At 35.1% G+C, this 20808-nt stretch overlaps 1 protein-coding gene across 9 annotated transcripts in view; it reads right to left on the bottom strand.

Moving 5' to 3' along the window:
• dgki (diacylglycerol kinase, iota) overlaps positions 1-20808 on the bottom strand; it is a 268192-nt gene that overhangs the window by 123009 nt on the left and 124375 nt on the right. For all 9 annotated transcript variants that reach the window (XM_051933240.1, XM_028805890.2, XM_051933243.1 and 6 more), the window contains exons 2-3: positions 6933-7038; positions 557-652 (exon numbers count right to left, since the gene is read on the bottom strand). In XM_051933240.1, the coding sequence (XP_051789200.1) occupies positions 557-652; positions 6933-7038 (202 nt within the window). The remainder of the gene's footprint in view (positions 1-556; positions 653-6932; positions 7039-20808) is intronic.

The following is a 20808-nucleotide window of genomic DNA, read 5'->3' as shown; positions in this document are numbered from 1 at the left end:
TGCTATTTAGTTTGTTCAAAACCCATTAACTGTCTGTTTGTGACTCTTCAGCACTTAAGAATACAAAACTGGTGGACTTTTAATCAATGTCATCTCCACATCATAGTATACAGTATAATCAGTTTCATGTCTAAGTAGAGTGCATCAATAGCTGTATTTATGTATTTCTATATACAGTACATTATATTGTTGATTAATGTCTTGTAAAAAGGTATTCACACAATGTAATGGAATCTCTTTTTATCTTCAATATTGTGCACTTTTCTCTACACATATGCTTTTAGTTTATTTAATATCAATATGCTTTTTATTTTATGATTATATTTCAATTTAAAGTATACTCTATGATTTTATTGTTACAGCTTTTAACTAACTGGATATTTTGCACCTGGCAATTTCTGAGCATTAAGCAAGTTAGAAAATGAATTAATTAAAGTCACTTAATACTATCTGCCATTGAAAAGATTTCTAAAGCTCTTTCACACTAGTTTTCCAACCATATTGTTTCCCCATGCAACTAGCTCAAGCTCCTCAAAAAACAGATCTCTCAACTCACTGCAATCTGGACAACACAGATCTCAGCTCCCAGCAAACAAAGATCTCCAGAACAGTTTGTCTCCAGCCACAAGTGCTCTCCATTTATTGCATTCTCCTGTAAAATAATATAACAGAATTATTATAATGCAGTTTGTAGGTACCTGAGAACACTAAATATTAAAGTACTGAAGACCAGCAGAAAAACTATTGTTAAATTTAATTAGAGCATATATAAATGTGAGAATCAGCAATAGTACTGATAACTGTATATTGAAGCTATACTTTAAACGCTATACATTCTGATGCAATGTAAAGGGGGTCTCTTAGTAACCCTCAACCTAGTACCAGTAAATATTGTATACTGTAGTATATAAACTGACTTACACAGCACATGAGGGATGACTCTGGATGGTGATGGAAATGTCCAACAAGAAGTATACATGGATTGCAATGGCAGCAATTTACTTTTGATAGGTTGACCTGCAGAAACTGCAGTAAATCAATTTCCTTTTTGGTTTTAGCTCCTAAATCACAAAAATTAGAAGGGCTGTGAAAGGTATCAAAATATTGATTTTAACATTTTATAATTACATCAATACTCATTTTTCATGGTATTGATTCTAGAGCCTACATTACGAATGCACTTCCACTTCATTTAAAGTTGTTGTACTAAGATGGCAACCCCAGCAGTGTTGGAGCTTTCACTAGAATGCTTAACTGACAAAGAGGGCAAACAATTCTGGAAGTACTTTAGCTTTCTGGCAAATGGGGTCAGAAAATCATGAGATACATGCAAGCCTGTACGGAAGATCTGCAAGCAAGTCAACACAAAGAACGTCGAGCTGTATCTTATTTCTAAATTACAGAAATATTAAGTACTAGTCATTTAGCCCGTTGCAATAACGGGCGCTAGAACAGTAGTGCATAATATACCTTTAATTTTCTCTGGCGGTAATACAGGCGTGCACGTCGGTAATATGCCTTTAATCTCCTCTGACAGTAATACTGGCTTGTATGTGGCTGTAATATGCGTCACTATATTGTGTACCTTTAATTTCCTCTCGCTGTAATACTGGTTTGTATTTCCGTAACACGCCTGTAACTTTCTCTGACAGTAATTCGTGCATCGCACCGTGCCCCGCGCATGCGCACTTCATCAGAAGACACCCACACACGGACACCTGGACGCACATAGGGATTTTATATATATAGATAAATCTGTAAACTTTTGCTTTTAAGTAGGGATGTGATACTTATTTTTTCTACATGTTAAATGTTTTTTGTAGCCAATTAAATGTTTAAAGCATCAAGAAAGAGGTCTACAATTATTTTTACCTGCAGGCTGGTTTTATTCTGTGCTGTTCATTCAGGGACAAGTCGAACAACAGGGGCTGTGTCACTCAATTTTAAAACTCCTGCTACAAAGTGTACTGATGTAACACATTACTTTCTTTTATTTCTATTAAACACGATTTTTAAATTATATTTCATCACTTTTACTATATAATGCAGGTCGCTATAACTTTTCAGTACTCTGTTGTATAAACAGTGGTGCTACTCCTCTGTATGCCCATATATTTTAACTGTGCAATTTCGCACATAAGTCTCATTTACAACCCAACAAAAGCACACCTCATGGAAGAGTATGTTGACATGCTAGTCTCTCTGAAAAAAATATGAAGTTACAAAGTCATTTTTGTTTATTTACACAACAATATAATTTACGTGGTTTGCATTTATGTAAAGCCTTTAAGAGTGTTAGTGGTCTGTTTGTTTGTTGCTTTTCTGAGCAAAAGACCACACTAATGTTCTTTTTACTTGAATTTTTACTTAATTTTTGTTTATAAATTTTTATTCATACTGTTACAAAAGATTACAATACATTTTCAATGAACATTGTAACATTTCATTGTACTACCTCAGTAACAGTATTTGTTTTCATCAATGAAAAAAAAACTGTTGACCGGATTTAAACTTCAGTATTTTTTTCTTGTTTACAGAACTTTACTTCTACGTTACAGAAAAGATTGAAGTATTTGAAGTATTTGTATTTGATGATTAAAATTTCCATTATTTGTTTGAATCAATGTTCATTTATTTCAATACATATTATTTGAGTTACATTATATACTACATAGGGTATGATATAAAATTTCTATACTTTTCTTAGTATTGTATCGAAGTTTGAAATTTTTGCATGGCAACAACCCTAATAACAATATTTTCATTTTACATAATATACTGTACAACTGAAATATCTGTTTTTGAGGTTGTGGAAACCGACTTTTTCTGAATAAGTCAGAGCTCATTTGATTGTTAAAATGTACATATTACAGTATATTTGCTATTTTTATTGCTGCCCGAGCTGTGTTGTAGGGGGGCATGTTTGAGAGCATTAGTTCAACTGTAAATCCCTTCCTACCAAACAGGAACACAAGGGTAATGGATTGAGGTTAAATTTAAAATTGTAAAACATAAGTAAAGTTTAAGCAGATGAGCAGGGCCAATAAAACAACAACAAAGAAAAATGAAGTGTGTGTGTGCAGCAGATATTCTAATAATTATATTTATTTAATGGTTTTCTAGGGTGAAATATTTTAATTATAATGCAGTTGGAATGTGCCAAGTTGTCAATGCCCAGAAAAAAAGGATACAAGTAAAAGGAACGGATAGAAATGTGTAACAACATTTTGCTTGCTTTTGACATAATACTTTATGAGTGCCATAAAGTGAATAAAGGTCCACTTTAAACAAGGGTAACTATAAATTCAATTCATACACAGGCTTAGCTGTACTAATAATAAATCCTTTTCTGAAAACAAAGTATTGTAAAGCATACTGTCTCCATTCTTTATTTGGTAGAGTTTCAGGAAAGCCAAGGTAAACAGTTGACTTCATATATTTAAATCAATATTTTGACAACTCAGCCTCTGATGTACAACACATGACTCATTAAAAAGGCTTATATCTCATAAATTTAAAAACACAAGCTTTCATATAACCCAAGAATATTTTGTGTCCTGAATAGGAAAAACAATGAAAAGATGAATGGGTGAGACAAAAGAGAGTCAGGAAACCAGCTGGAGCTGTTAATGTTAATTCAAAAGGCTCAGTAACAAAATTAAAATGAAAGGCAAAGGTCAGAGACAAAAGTATAGCAAAGATCAGGACATAAACACGTTCAAAAGGTAAAACAAGGACAAGAAATTGATTTTTTTGTATTCATCCCAGAGCTGAATTTTGCTTATCCAGTATTGTCCTTATTTGTGCCTGCTGAACAGTGACATCATTCGTACAGACAATGTTCCTCATGTGACATGGTTACAACAGCAAAACAGAATGATGGTACAAATGTCAGACTGTAAACAATACATTTCCTTTCTATTTGATTGACACTCTGATTCAAGGCAATTTACAAAACTAATACAGTATACTTGTTACAGTACATCATTTTTTTCACATTTGCAGGACAGGCAGTGACTTGATGAGGATAACACACTAAGTCAAAGGCAGAACTTAAACTAGCAGGCTTATATCTTAAAGCTCAATACCTTACTGACTTTACTACGTGCGGTTTTCTATTATAGAAAAATACTAAAATGACTAAAGTCACACTAAGGAGGTGCATTTTACACAAAACCTGTAAAGAATGTGATGTTGGGCATGGAATATATGCAGCTATTCCTACAAACATTGACTACATTAAGTTTTAAATGACAAAAAAAAGGTCATTTTAGAGGGGGCAGCAAAAGATGGCACACGGCACGGGAATATTTTCCAGATAAACAGAACTGTCCACAATAACTGCACTGATGGATGTCTGTTAGAATGAGGTGCAAGCAAACTACGTCCTGCAAAAAAGAATGAAGTCACTGATAAATGGCCATAAATGCTAATACAAAGCTTCATAGATGACATGTTTAATGTTATCTCATCTTATACAAAACTTTCAACATGGAAATGCTACAATGAAATGTAGTTACTGTAATTGAATGGCTGGTGCTTATCAATTCAACAACAACCAATGTTTGTAATATTACCAAAAATAGTTTTCTACCTAAAACATCTTTTTGATGAAGGACACAGTATCTCTACTATTGTCTCCAACTCACACTGAAATGAGCATCACACAGAAAAAGAATGATATCCATCTTGGTTCCCTCAAAACCAATGTGTCATATTGCTCTGTCACTAATGCTGCAAACACACATGTACAATAAGGATTGTTTGAACCCAGAGGAAAGCTTGATGTTCAAAACCTTTTATAGATGCCCTATAATGGCCAGAAAAACGAATCCCAAAATATTCTAATAATAGATCCACTATGTAGATAATGTACTAAGCACACGTTAAAGATCAGAATACAATTACATTTTCAAAAATGTGCTAAAATTTAATTTCTCATAATTACACTTCCCTTCTTCTATGCACCAGTATACCCATCAAAATGAACTACTACGCCCAGTCACTTAATAGGTATGACCATCAGAATTTATTTTATGTCACTGCACTGAACATTATAGGTCTAAGGGCACAGGCATATGTGCTTCATCCTAAGTCAGCCTATTTAAGAACCTGAAAATACAAGAGAAGGAATGAGCATCTAATTCAGAAGAAATTACTTTACATGTGAGTAAATGTGGTGGTGGTTACATTAAAAAGCGAGCACCTTTTTTTTATTTTTTATTTTTACCTGGGATGGCACTCCAATACAAATCCACCACTGAGAAGCCATGAAAAGCTTGGGTAAGGTCTTCAACTGCAGCTGTGTCCAAGCGGCTTCCAAAGACCTTCAGAACTGACTCAGCACCATGGACAAGTCATGGTTACCTGGCAGGTTTAAAGCCTGGATCTATCAGTATGATTTCCTACCTCAATTCCTATGGCTTCTACCAGCATACAAGTTGAACTGTAGAGTTACTGGAGAGAAAGATCAGTAGCTACCTTTGAAGGTGACTGAGCCTATCTCACACTTTGAGCAGAGCAGCACTTTCCTTCAATTGTATGAACTGGCAATTGCTGCAGTACAGAGACTCCAAGGATCCTAAAGTGGCAGCAGCAGACATCCAAGTATGGATGGGCAGGAAGATGAAAACATAGGAAGGGGTGGTGGTGGCAGAATCCTGGATAAAATTCTAGGGCAGTGCTTTCTAAGATATCTTGCCAAGCCCTCCAAACCTCCATGTCAGGGGCAAGTGTAATAATCCTACATGCCCTCTCTGTTGAGGAAGAGGATAACTGGAGCATATCATCAGAAACTGCCCTAAAGCTTTGGGGGAAGGTAGCTACTGGCAGTGTCATGACCAAGTGCTAAAGGGAGTGGCAGAGAGCCGTTACCACCAGCAAACAACATAGCCAAATGCAACACATCTCCTTTGTCATAGCCTGAGTACAGCCCTGACATCAGCCTAGATCATCATCATTAATGGACCTGCTCAATATCGTGTCAGACAGACTGTTATAAGCTGAACTGGGAAAGCAGCTGAAGTTTTACAACCATATAGCAACAACTACATTGAGACATGATGTAGTTCTTTCTTCTGTGTCCTCGAAGAAAGTTGTAGTCATTGAGCTAATACTTTCCAGGAAGCACCACACTGAGGAAGTGAATGAGCAGAAACAAAACAAGTACCAGAAACTAGTGGAGCAAAAAAAAAAATGCTGGAAGGATTGCTGCAAGCCCATTAAAGTTGGGTGCCTAGATTTTCCCGGCTTCTCAATCTGCAAAATCTATACACTACTTAGCATTGATAGAGATGACAAGAGGAAAGCCATCTGGACCATCACAGAGGCTGCTGAGAGAGCTTCAAGAAGGCTATGGATCAGGAGAGGTGATCAATGAGCTAATGCTGCTAGGAAACAAGCTGGGATCTGATCAACCCCGGCAGGGTTACATGGGTGAGGGTGTATGATGTTGAAAGACCCAAAACAACCAGTGACCCCAGGATAGATCACTGACGATGTGTCCAAGTGCATCCGTAGGATTTTTCTCATAACTGGTGGCCATAATGTCTCTCACTTCATTCAGTGAGTTACAGTGAATTAGATCTAAATCTGACGCGAAAAGAACATTCAAAATGTGTCTATGGGAATTGTATGGTTCTGAAAATTTTGTGAATCAGTGTAGAGAAAAGAATTTTAGGAATCAATGACTTGCAACTTTAAATGACAGATAGCAAAGTGTAAGAAGATGAAAATAAAAATAAATAGATGCCACTTCAAGTTTCTGCACTCTATCAATGTGTGCAACTAAGAAAATGATAGTCTGCATGTTCCTAAAAACTTGTACATTTTAAGTTTTACTTTCAAATATAATGCACTCCAAAACACAAACATGGATCTTTCAATACTATATTGCGACATGGAAGAAACTCTTTTGGCTAATAGTGACTTACACTCCAGTCAACTGTACTTCTTATTTCTTTGGCTGGCCTGTGAGAGAGCACAGGATAAGGTGCTTGTAGTCCAAGATGCTGAAGTCCAGAGCGAGAAATGGCTTTTCTGGAAAATAAGAAATATAACAAAATAGTCTTTTTTAACATAATTAATTTTTACAAACAATAAACATTTCATTTACTGAGAAAATGTCAAAAAGTCTAGCTGCTATGCATGTGAAAAAGCTAATTATTTTTCACTCGCACAATTACTAAGTGTATCCCCCATACATAAGGCATGGAATTGTGCTGTGCTCAATAGAAATAAAACCAATTCTTAGAAAATCAATGCCCATTTCTTTGACAAAATCTTGAAGGGGACACTCAAAAAACAAATGTGAAAGAATAGTACTATACTAAGTTGCCAACATCTGTCTTTGTTACTAGGTCATTACAAGGTCAAATCTAGATGAGAACAGGCCATTCAGCCCAACAAAGCTCGCCAGTTCTTTCCACTTACTTCTTCCAAAAAACATCAAGTTGAGTTTTGAAAGTCTCTAAAGTATTATTGTTTACCACACTACTTGGTAGCTTATTCCAAGTGTCTATCATTCTTTGTGTAAAGAAAAACTTCCTAATGCGAAATTTACCCTTAACAAGTTTCCCTTCAGAATTTTAAACACTTCAATCATGTCACCTCTCAATCTTCTTTTGCTTAAACTGAAAAGGCTCAACTCTTTTAATCTATCCTCATAATTCATTCCCTGGAGCCCTGGAATCATCCTAGTTGCTCTTCTCTAGACCTTCTCTTCCACTGCTATGTCCTTTTTGTAGCCTGGAGTCCAAAACTTCGCACAGTACTCCAGATGAGGCCTCACAGTGAATTATAAAGGTTAAGTATAACCTCCTTTTACTTGTACGCCACACATCATGTTATATAACCTAACATTCTGTCTGCCTTCTTAATGGCTTCTCAACACTGTTAGTAGGTCGATAGCTTAGAGTCCACTATGACTACTAAGTCCTTCTCATAAAGTGTACTCTCGATTTTCAGACCGCCCATTGTGTATTCATACCTAACATTTTTACTTCCTATGTGTAATCCATTACATTTACTGAAATTAAATTTCATCTGCAACAAATCTGCCCAAGCCTGTATGCTGTCCAAGTCCTTCTGTATTGATTTAACAGATTCCAAGTTATCTGCTAATCCACCTATCTTGGTATCATCTGCAAACTTAATCAGCTTGTTACTTATATTCCTATCTAAATCATTTACATATGTTAAAAATAGCAGCAGCTCTAGCACTGACCCCTGTGGAACACCACTCTTAATATCAGCTAATTCTGATAAGGTTTCTCGCACCACCACCCTCTGCTTCCTGTGTTGAACCTATTCTGCACCCATCTAAAAACATCACCCTGAACTCGCACTTCTTTTTCATGCCCAACCTCTCATGTGGCACCTTATCAAATGTTTTCTGAAAGTCAAGATAAATAATATCATATGCTCCACTTTTGTTGCCTCCTCATAGAATTCCTGCATATTAGTAAAATACAACCTCCCTCTTCTGAACCCATGCTGTCTGTTCCGAAAAACTCCTGTTCTTGCCAAGTGTTGCCCGATCTTATCCTTAATAATTCCTTCCATTAATTTTCGTGAGATGCATGTTAAGCTTACTGGCCTATAGTTGCTTGGATCTGCCCAGTCACCCTTTTTATAATGGGATGATATTTACCATTTTCCATTCCTTTAGAATTTCTCCAGTGTGCAGTGACTTCCTAAAAATATGTGTCAAGTGTTTATATATGTACTCACTAACCTCCTTAAGAACTTGAGGGTAAATATTATCTAGGCCTGGTGATTTATTTGATTTCAGCCTATTTATTCTGAGCAGCACTTCTCCCTCTACAATTTCTAAATCTTCCAGTACCTCCTCAGTAGTCCTGCTGGGAGGTTATCCACTTCCTCACTTGTGAAGACCTCAGAAAAATGCAAGTTTAGGGAATCTGCTATTTCACTGTCTGTATCTTTTAACTCCCCTTTACTATTTCTGGTGCACTTCACCTCCTCCTTGACTGTTCTTTTACTACTAAAATACTGAAAGAATCTCTTAGGGTCTTCTTTCGACTTATCTGCTATATTCCCCTCCAACTGTATTTTATTCTTCCTGATATCCTTCTTAATGGTTGCCCTCATGTTCTCAAATAATGTAAAGTAGCAAATAAATAAACAAAATAAAAACATTCTTGAAGTAAACATGTAAAGCAAGCTATTGTACTTACACAGCATTTAAGCCTAGTTAAAGATATCCTATAGCAGTTCCTTCTCAAGTCTAATTCTAATTAAGAAAGATTAAATATTTATTTACGGCAACCAGTTATCATCTGTCTATGCCAATTTGTACACTGTATGTGGCTGGACTGTCAAAATGTCATTTGAGCAGCTGTCTGTTTATTAGACGTGCCACATACAGAATTCCATATTACATAGTAAAGTCAGTCAACTACACTTAGGCTGCGGTGAGCTGGAATTTTTCTCTTAAGTTAAGTAATGTTTCCCTGTACCTTTGCTGAACTTTAATTTTTCACTACAACAACAGCCTCTGTTTTCAAGTCAACACCTTTTCAGAGTTCATCACATTTATAGACCTTTTGCACAACCACTTATGCTTTTTTATTAGAACAGATGCTGATTATGGACTTTGTAAGAATAACACAGTGAGTCAGAATTGGAATAGAAGCAGCAACCCTGTGGATTTAAGTTCAAGACCTTATTCTATTTTTCTACAAGGTGGGCCGAGCACAGCAGTTCAAAGGAAAAGTGCAATATCAATCCATTGGTTATGGCAATGTAATTTAAACACACACAGCCAAACCTCTGTGATTTCTTTGCATTGCCTGAGGCTATATTTGTGGATTTCTGCATGCTTTCCAGCTAACAGTGCTTCAATTTATACAATAAGTTTAAAAAAAAACAGTGGGAGCTAGTAATATGTGAATGTTTTGAAATGACTTACACTCATAAGTAGTCCGTTTTCTAGACAACTTAAAGTAAAAAACAGCATGTTGCCTGTTAGAAAGCCAGAAAATATCAAATAATGGAAACTGGGCTTACATAGTGATTGACTTTCATGCAAAGAAGTGCCCCCCAAGCAGCGAGTGCTTGTGAATATAAGGATGCAAGAAATTAAAAGTGGTAGAAAGTTCACCAGTAGATACATTTACCTGGTTTATTGTCTTTGAAAAATTCCTGAATAATTCTAACGAAAAACAGTCACTACCTGCTTGAAGGAAAAAATACTTTCCATTCATTTATTTTAAAGCTGCTTATCCTGAGTGGGGTTGTGGAGAAGCTGGGGCCTACCTAAGAAAGCATTGGGTGCGACGCAGGAACAACCCCTGGACAGTGATGCCCATACTACAGTAAATCAAAGACCATTATAAACACTCTGGTACACTTTGAAGTAGTCATCCAATTTACATGGACTGCAGAGTGCAGACCTAGTTAAGTATAAGTAGATAATATCTCCCCCTCATGGATTCAGCATCCTGGATTATAGTTTGCTTGATTTGCCCATGTCTCTGTGGGTTTCCTTCTGTGCCTCCTTCCATATCACTACAGACGTGCTGGTCAAGATGACTGACAATTCCAAATTAGCCCCTAAGTGAGTGTAGGTTTGTGCGTGAGTGGGACCCTGTAATGGCTTGGCACCACATTAAGGGCTGTTTTATGCCTTGTGCTTAGTGAGGCTGGCACGAAAGGCTCTGCGCCCCCCCCCCCCCCCCCACCCAGCCCAAAAATTAGATTAAGCATATTTGAAAAAAACTTGCATGAAGTTCTGCTAAGCAAATGGGGTTGAAGATACTTAAAACAATATGTTTTAAAATCAGTTTTTTAAAATTGACCCTAAACTTAACTGGAAGCCAATGCAGAGACTTACAACAAGCATTACATATTTGTGTGTAATAGTTCTAGGATTGATCTTTATAGCTGAATTATTTGAAAGCAGAATAACATGATAACGTGAATAAAATAGAGAGATAGGGGAGCAAGCCAGAGCTGCCATTGGTCTGCAGAGAAGACCAGTGATCCATGTGGCTGGTACACAAAGGAACAGAGGTCACTCCTGTTGAGTGTAGCAGGAGTGTCTAACTCCTCTGAATGGGCTACCACAGAAAGAATGGCAGCATGAGGGAGGAGCAAGGTTCATAGTGAGTTTGGCTGCTAAATGCCTGGGGTGGTGAAAGAACTCAAGCCCATGTTAAAAGTTGACGGCACTTGTTGGTGGACGGCTCTGCTTGCTGAGAAGACCAGTTTAGGTGAGTGGCAGAGACGCAGTTTTTAGAGGGAAGCACCGAGGCTCATTTGTTTTAATGGAAGAATTCTTGACAGTGATTTTAACCTCATTGTATGGATGTATTTATTTTTGTTTATTGACTTTTAATCTCCACTTGAAAGCACCTGTACTATTCTGGATTACTGACTTTTTATTTATTTACTGGATGTTGCCCTGCACTCATTTGCATACTGTGAATTTGTAATAAAAGATCCAAAGCACTATGCACCATCTGTTGCTAGTTATGTGGCCTTGTTGCTTACAACAACATTTATTTATAGGGCATATTTTCATATGTAATGCAATGTAGCCCAAAGTGCTTTACAAGATGACAAAAATAAAGTTACAAGAAGAGAAAAAAATTAAAAATAAGCAATAATATTTAAAGAATAAAAAACAACACACCAAGGTAAAGTCAGATCCCTGGGAGGATAGAAAAAAACAAACAACTCCAGTTAGGCTGGAGAAAAAAATAAAATCTGCAGGGGTTCCAAGGCCAATAGTCCACCCAGCCCCCACTGGGCATTCTGTCTAAGATAATTACTCCTAAATCAAACCTCATGGATTTCACGATTCACATGATAGGATTTGACAGAGTTGGTCTCATGGACAGCTGAGATACCCGCCTTCATTCCATTATGTGAGGGGGCTGCATGGTGCCTAGATCAGGTGCTTTTGGCACAGATCGCCACCACAGAAGAACCAGAGAAAAAAATGAGAATGGTGGATATCAGTATAGATGGCAGATTCCTGAAGAATATGATAATTCTATCCCCAAATATTCTATTGGGAATACATCTAAAATGTAGCTATGAAAAAGCCATATTAAAATAACAAGTTTTTAGGCATTTTTTAAAGTGCTCCACAGAGTTAGCTTGGCAAATTTCTATAGGTAAAGTATTCCAGATTTTAGATGTATAACAGCAAAAGAGTGCCTCATCACCTCTTTTAAGATTGGTTCTAGGAATAAGAAGCAGAGGATCTGAGGTTACGACATGGAGTGCAGGGAGACAGGTATTCCAAAATATAGGATGGAGCAAGTTTTATAAACCATTAGTAGTATTTTAAAGTCAATTTGGAAAGACACAGGCAACCAATGTACTGATGCTAAAACTGGTGAGATGTGCTCAAATTTTCTTTTTCTAGTTAAGATTACGACTGCTTCATTCTGCACAACTTGCACCTGATTGATGTCTTTCTTAGGTAATCCTGTTAGGAGAGCTTTACAATAATCAAGTCAACTAAAAACAAAAGCATGAACTAATTTTTCAGCGTCTTGTAAAGTTATTAGAGGTCTAATGTTTGCTATGTTCCTTATATGAAAGAAAGCAGCCTAGTAATCTGGTTAAAGTGTGATTTAAAGTTTAGGTCAGAGTCAATGATTACTCCTAAATTCTTTACTTCTAAATTAATTTTTAAACCTAAGGGATCAAGTTGATTTCCAATATCCTCACTATATTCATGTTTCCCAATAACTAAAATTTCTATTTTATCCTTATTTAGTTTGAGAAAGTTACTACTCATTCAACTCATGCTTAGTTCATCCTGGTTATGACTATCAACGGTCCCAGGTTAGGGTATAGCAGCTGCAGCCAGCCTGACAGCAGAGGGCCAAACACAGGGAGAAGCCTCAAAATGCTTGATGACTTGCAAAACTAAGCATCATTTGTGGGGGGGTTTCTCATACAAGTGAGTCAGTAAAATACAATAAAATGATTTCAAAGCGTTAATAAGTAATTCTTATGACCACTACAGACTGCAATGAAGTTCCAGATGTAGAGAAAGTGACAAGAATTGCAGTAGACTTAAATTATATTTGACACAATACAAATTCATCCTAAAATGTAAAAACAATACTATTATTAATATTAAATCTCCTTAGTGAGGAAGTAATAAGACATGAAAATAATTATAAAAGGAAAGGCAGCTGTATAATACCTACTAAAGAAATAACCCCATTGCCAGATTTAAGAATTATAAACACTTATCGGCATATGTGAAAAAACAAAATTAGAAACACCAAAGGCAATATTGCACAAAATACAGAAATCAGTCATCAAAAAAACTGACATGGAATTGACAGAAAAACTGACAGGAAATAGATGGCAAATCATCAGTACCCAAAACAATACCTCAGCCTGAAACAACTGGAAGGCCAGCTCTGACTGTGCTTTACAGAGAGAAAGGAATTACAGTAGATCTATCAAACCTTGGCTTTATTGATCATACTGAACTTTATATTTCACTTTTCTTTAAGTACGTGTCATGTTTTAATTACGAAAACAAATTCAATTATAAAAACAAAATGAAACAGCTAATGTACAGCCTTTTTCCTCTTTCTGAGTGTTTCTTTCAAACACTGAAAAGCTTCTTTCTTGTTATCCTGATGCAGATTCACTTTACTGTTACATAACTTGAAGTTTTTCACCCTTTTAACTGATTTGAGAGAAAAAAAAACATTTCTTCATACAAATATATTTTTCCCTGCTGAGCAGAGTTTTGATGCATCTACATTCACTTCTTCTCCAAGAAGACTAATATTCTCAATAAAACCCATGACCAGTAAGGTTCCTATATATAGACACATTCTGTAGTTCTGTCTTCTTACCAGTCATTTTATATTATCGGTTTCTATGCTATCCAGCCTTTCTACTAAATTAAATGTGACTCTTCATTCCATCAGTTTCTTTGAGACTAACTACCTTTTCCATTATTCAATAAACCAGACTTGAAACAGGTCATTAACATGCCTTGCATTTCGACAGAATGTACAGTACTGTAGGTACAAACTCCATTACTAATTCTGTGATACACATGAAAAAAACTTTTGTTTAGCAATTGTTTAATCTCAGAATAATATGCCCTTCTTTCTCAGAACACTGTTTATATTTTCTGATATCTTACACCTAACTGATGTCATTATTTTCTATGGAAACAGTTAGTGATAATACTTTGGATGAATCAATGGCTTGGATGAACGATGCTCTTTAAAATAAAGCTTGGTTGGTATACAAATCTACACTTGAGGTTACATGAGCATTTCAAATGGGGTTACAGACTCAATATATTGATGATCAAAGGAAAATTAAAAACATCAGTGTGTTTTTGATCAATGACAATGACAAAGTACGGCTACACTGTATTTACAATATAGTGCTTTCTCCAAATGTGTAGCACATTCATTTAAAAAAATATTGACTCATTTTGACAAAAAAGTATTCATAAATGTCAAGATTATATTTCCTAACTAAAACAATATATTAATTGTCCAGAGTCTACTAATATTTCCTTAGAATACACACCATTTGAAACTTAGTACTTAGATTAAGCAAAAAATAATACCATAAAATATTACACACTTTACAAATATGAGAATTAGTTAATAAGTCTGCATATATAAGTACATACTCTTACACACACAAACACACACATGCATATATATCTGTATTTTCTAAATTTTAACAGGTACCAGGCAGAAGCATGAAATGTCTTTATGTTTTATTATGACGCATTATCATGTGTATCCCATTGATTTGTCTAGAGGTTACCACGACTGCTCTTCTTATCACATGCACCAAACAAGAGATGCTTGCAGTTACACACAATGTTATGTGGGATTTGAAGGAGCTAATTCTTTACTATAATTAGAAAGTATGTGAGTCAATAAAATAATACAGATTACATTCAGGTGAAGTGTGAAAAAACTGAGGCTGGTAGCTTATATTACGTTTATTCATTTGTCTGTTTATTTTAGTAGAAAAGTATTAAGAAAATATATCATTTAGACTTACATTGAAGAAAAGACATGGAGTTAAATTATTTTTAGATTTAAGTAAAACCTCATTTGGACCGTTTATAAATAAAAAAAACAACAAACTGTAAATTCAATGCAGAATTGTCTTAACTTTTGTTTATATGAAAATATAAATCACTTATTACACTATGTCATAGAGAAAACATTTAAAAAGAAAAATGCTTGAATCATATTCAGAAATAAAACAATCAATATGATCAGTCATAAGACGTAAGCATGCAGATCACCCATCTTTGTCAAGATTCGCATTCATGTTTTATTCTTAGATGTTACAACTATCCAGATGGATGAAAGCAGTTGTCTCTATTCAGCTTTTATTTTTTGCTCCTGGCATCATTGATCATTTTTTTATATGCTTGTCTCATAAATAAACAATTTTTTGTCTCTTCTCATTGAATGCAAACTAAACATGAAATGGCTGAGCTGTATCTAATAAGCACACACCTGCTGAACTGAGGCACTACAGCAAGAATTCTGGGTTGTTTTATGGTGTTGCATGACTGTGGCCTGCTTGGAAACTCTCTGCCAGATCACACTGGAATCTTCCAAACAAGCTTGCTCATTATACATTTGTTTTGCAATCCCTAGTATGATGTATTCCAGAAGTGTAAGAATAAAAAGAAACATAACCCCTTCAGAGCATACAAATATACATGTGTGAGTATTTGAAATTCTGTGTTTTGAAACTTGCATGTTTCCAATAAATTGCATGAACCCTTTAGTTTCTTAAAAGCAGTTATGCTAACTTTGCTGTGGCTTTCTAAAAGCAAAGAAAATTTTAGATTTTATCAGTGTATGTGGTCTTTTTTTCCATGGTACTCGAGTTTTCCTTAGGTTTTGGTCTCAGCCTTCTGCCTGATGCTGCTGGGATAGGCACGGATACCTGGAGATGCTAAATTAAATTAAACAAGCTTAACAGAGTTATGCTATGTTAAACACCAAAATAAATAATCTTCATTTACTCACTGAAAGTAGCATCCACCCATTTGATTAACAGGAAAGAGGATAACATCATTTCTTGATTGACATTTTTTTAATTTTTTTTAAAGATGAGGAAGCAACAAAAGGCAAATAACAGAAGCCAATAACCACTACACCAACATTTTGAGCTACAAGGAGGAGGATCACCCTTTTATTTGATATGGCAGGAAAGAGTAAACACACGTTGTTAATCATTTTCAGGCAAAAATTCTCAGTTTGCCTTAAATTCCCTACTGAAAATTATTTACCTTGACTTAATAATATGATACATGTCACAAAGTGATGATACACAGAAAGGTCTGGATCACATTTAAAAAAACATTGAAACAATAGTAAAATAGAATAAATAGTAATGAAAAAGTAGCTGTTTTTGTATTTTAAAAAGTACAATATATTACGATCATGAATAAAATTTTAATGTATTTAAAACTTTCTTTGTATTCCTGTTCTTGTTCATGTATATCTCAATTGTATTGCCTTGCATTTCAGGTGTACAAGTTTTCATTCCCTTCTAATTTAATTGTTGATCGATTGATGTATGACTGAGTAATCCAGCGAGCACAAATATGCAAAAGTAAAGAGTTGCTGGGCAATGTTATTGTTACTGTTATACCCAAGAGCAGGCTTGTTTCATCCATTTTCTCCAGTTCTCTCTGTCTGTTGTTGCGCTCTTAATGTTAGTAATGTTATATAGTCATTTTTGATATCAGTTAAGTTGTGCTATTTAATGATCTGTTGGTCTGTTTTAATATGCCTTTACATACTTCAGTCACCAAATATTTTCTTTTAAGACTTGTGAAAGTAAATTCTTTTTAGTTCTGAAATGTTATTCAAAAGCTTCAACGACCAAAACATTATTTGTTCATCTTATGGTAGACCTGATATCGTCAGATTTCTGTTGTCATTTGAATGACATCAGAGATTTAGGACATGAATTCACCTTTGATTAATCAGCTTTAAACTCAGCCTCAGCCTTAAGGATGATGCACAACACTCTGCCAGGAATTTTGCCTACAATTGGACTAATTTCAGAGATTTCAAAATGGATGACACAAAAGCATCTATAGAACTGGTGAATTTATTTCCACACTGGACAAGAACTGGTGTCGGAGCTCTGCCTTGAAAACAAATGTAACTAGGAAATGGTATCTATACTAATTAATAAAAGGCAAAGCCCTCACTGACTCACTGACTCACTGACTGACTGACTGACTCACTCACTCACTCATCACTAATTCTCCAACTTCCCGTGTAGGTGGAAGGCTGAAATTTGGCAGGCTCATTCCTTACAGCTTACTTACAAAAGTTAGTCAGGTTTCATTTCGAAATTCTACGCGTAATGGTCATAACTGGAACCTGTTTTTTGTCCATATACTCTAATGGAGGAGGCGGAGTCACGTATCGCGTCATCACGCCTCCTACGTAATCACGTGAACTAAAAACAAGGAAGAGATTTACAGCACGAGTCAAACGTGGGAACGAAGGTAAATGACGTTAATTTTTGAGTGTCTTTTAATACTGTGTAAGCATACATATTAACACATGTGCAATTAAACGTGTGCATTTACGGGGTTATTTCTCAGGCTTAAAAGCTCACCTTTTATCAAATGCGGGAACAAAGGTAAATGACGTTGTTGAGTGTCTTTTAATACTGTGTAAGCATACATATTAACACATGTGCAATTAAACGTGTGCATTTACGGGGTGATTTCTCAGGCTTAAAAGCTCGCCTTTTATTAAAAAGGTAAATGCAAACTCTTTTCATTCTGAAGGGCACAAACCACGTTAGATTTCAGACGTTAAACGCGCAAAAATGTCGGTACACCAGATAAATAAGCGCAACATATTATCAGTTGTATTGTATGCTTACAATACATATAGAAATGTGTTAATCGTTAACTAATATTATGGGATGGTGTTTTTCGACTCGTGCCTTGATTTAAACGATTGCATTTCTTGGTGGGTTTGCGTAGCTTATTGTCAATATCTTTACACCTCTTTTTAAGACTTAATTTCAAAAGGTTTTCTTTTCTTCTTAATTAAAATTTAAAAGCAATACTTCACTGCTGCGAAGCCCCTCTAGCGCTGATGTCCGAGGTTCGATTACCGTAAGCGAGTGCAGTGAGTGTGTATGCCTGATGAGCCAAGAATAAGGGGGAAAGACGTGTCGCGTACTCTTTGCATTATTTGACAGTAAACTATTTTCAACCATTCTATGATCTGCTTCTCACAACTGAAGGCATCGTGGCTGATGTTACCTCACTTGCTGGCCAACCATAAGCGTTACCTGGTAGGTAACCAGCCACTCACTTCACTCCCTTACGGGAATCGAACCTCAGACGTCAGCGCTACAGGCGAAGCCCCTAAAATTGTGCCACGGCGTGTGGTTCGTTTATTTGACAACATGTAGATCGGGGAAATTACATTCACGGCATTCGTAGTCTGATTCACAATCTGATTGTATGGGTGGTTACCTACCAGGTAACGCTTATAGTTGGCCAGCAAGTCAGCTCGAAGTGATCACTCGAGTGAAGGCAGCTTCACAAAAAAACAGATCCTTAACAAACTGTTATTAGTATATTTTCCCTCAATTTAAAAAGGTTTTCTTTTCTTCTTAATAAAAATTTAAAAGCGGTACTTCGCCGGTGCGAAGCGCGTTGATTTGACTGACTGACACATACAGACATATTCATGAGTGCAGGTACTTCAGAAAGAAAGCACCGTGTAAACCTAAACTTTAAATTAAGTTCATAGACCTACAAAAGGTTGCCTTTGATTTGAGGCAAGATTGCTTTTCTCCTGTACAACTATACGTTGCATTCTCAAGAGTGTGCTTGCACGGCTTCGGATATAGATATATATATATATGTATGTATGTATGTCTATATATATATATATATGTAAGCTTATAAGTACTGCCTTACTTCTCTTTAAGAAAGGAAGATGTAATGATACTTGATTTAAACTATTCCATGTCTTGGTGGGTTTGCGTAGCTTATTGTCAATATCTTTACACCTTTTTTTAAGACTTATTGACTGAAACGGGCTTTCACGAAAAAAGTTAGGGCTTTGCTACAGGATATACCCTCAACAAGTTAAGCAAGTAAAAATAAAAGTATATATTTCTGTTTTATTTAAACCTTTTAAGTTCGTATGCATAGCCCCATTTGGCTGTTTTAGTTTTTTTTTTCTTTCTTCAGTAATATTTAATCTCCTTAAAGAAAAATAACATATGCATTTTACTTTTTTTGTATCTCTTTAGTAATATTTTAGTGTAAAAGGATAACCAGTATTTAAACCTTTTATGTTACTTTATAAATTTATTTTACACAATGTTGAAAAATTAATAAGAAAGCTACATATTTTGGCAGCTGCTGCTTTAATTGTCAATGAAATGAAAAAAGCTCTCCAAGAGAAAACGTCAATGAAGAAGAAACAGTTTGCACTATCTAAAAAGGAGAAACCCTCATTTATAAAGGTTTGCTGCAGATGACTTAACTGAAAATAAATTAATAGTTCCTATGTGTATAATACATATTTATCTATTTTACTTATACCTTTATTCCAGCAACTTGCAACATCTGAGGTACAATTTGTTACATTACTTTTGTTTTTTGCAGCACAGGCAGGTGAAGTGACTTCCTCAGGGTCACACAGTGGTGTCAGTACCAGGATTTGAACTGACAAGCTCCGGGTTTACTGAAATATTACTGAAGAAAGAAAAAAAACGAAAACAGGCAAATACGGCTATGCATACAGATGTCCATCCATCCATTATCCAACCCGCTATATCCTAAATACAGGAGCCAATAAGTAGATATGTATATATACAGTATATATATATATATATATATATATATATATATATATATATATATATATATATATATATATATGTGAATGTATGTATGTATGTATATATGTATGTCTATATTTATATGTACAGTATATATATATATGTAGATATGTAAATTTGTATATGTATATATATATATATATATATGTATATGTAGATATATGTATATGTAGATATGTATATATATGTATATATGTTTATGTATATATATGGTTACATAACCTCTTTAACACACTACTTCTCCGCTGCGAAGCGCGGGTATTTTGCTAGTAGCATATATATAGTAACAGATGACAACCTACAATAATTTATTTACATTGTTTATTAGTAACCACAACCATGTTAATGAAAGGGGAATAAAAAATCTTGTAATATTTATATGTAAAATTGTACTGGCAAATATATTGTGATTTGCAGCGTCAGAAAAAAATAATACCTTATCAAAAATAGATAAATAAATAGATTTTTAAAAAGTTGCACTATTTTCTATTCGCATCCAAAATAACATGAGTAAGGATCATAAACCTGACATCCTACAGGTGGAAGGAATTTTAATTATGCCTATTTGATTGTATAAATTGATAAGGATTGACCTGTGAACTCAGAAAGATGACTGCTCCTAACCCTTTCTCTAAATGTGGATTAATTATTTGCTTTATCGTATTTTGGTATATATTCTTGACCAATCTACATTAATTTCTTTTTGTTAGCAAAAGGTCAAATTCAAGGCATTTCAAAGTCTCTGGTTTTCCTTATGGATGGGGTCAATTGAATTGAATCAAAACAACACTTAAAAAATTAATTATTATCACAGTGATTTGACTAATTTGCTTAGATGATTTATCACATTCTTACTATATTTTAATAGTCACACTTTCTTTAAATAGGTCATAGAGAGCACTTATT

This window comes from Erpetoichthys calabaricus, chromosome 1, assembly GCF_900747795.2.
Source record: "Erpetoichthys calabaricus chromosome 1, fErpCal1.3, whole genome shotgun sequence".
NCBI classification, from domain to species: domain Eukaryota; kingdom Metazoa; phylum Chordata; class Cladistia; order Polypteriformes; family Polypteridae; genus Erpetoichthys; species Erpetoichthys calabaricus.
Note: the sequence above shows the minus strand (reverse complement) of the source record. Positions and strands in the feature narration are given on the sequence as shown.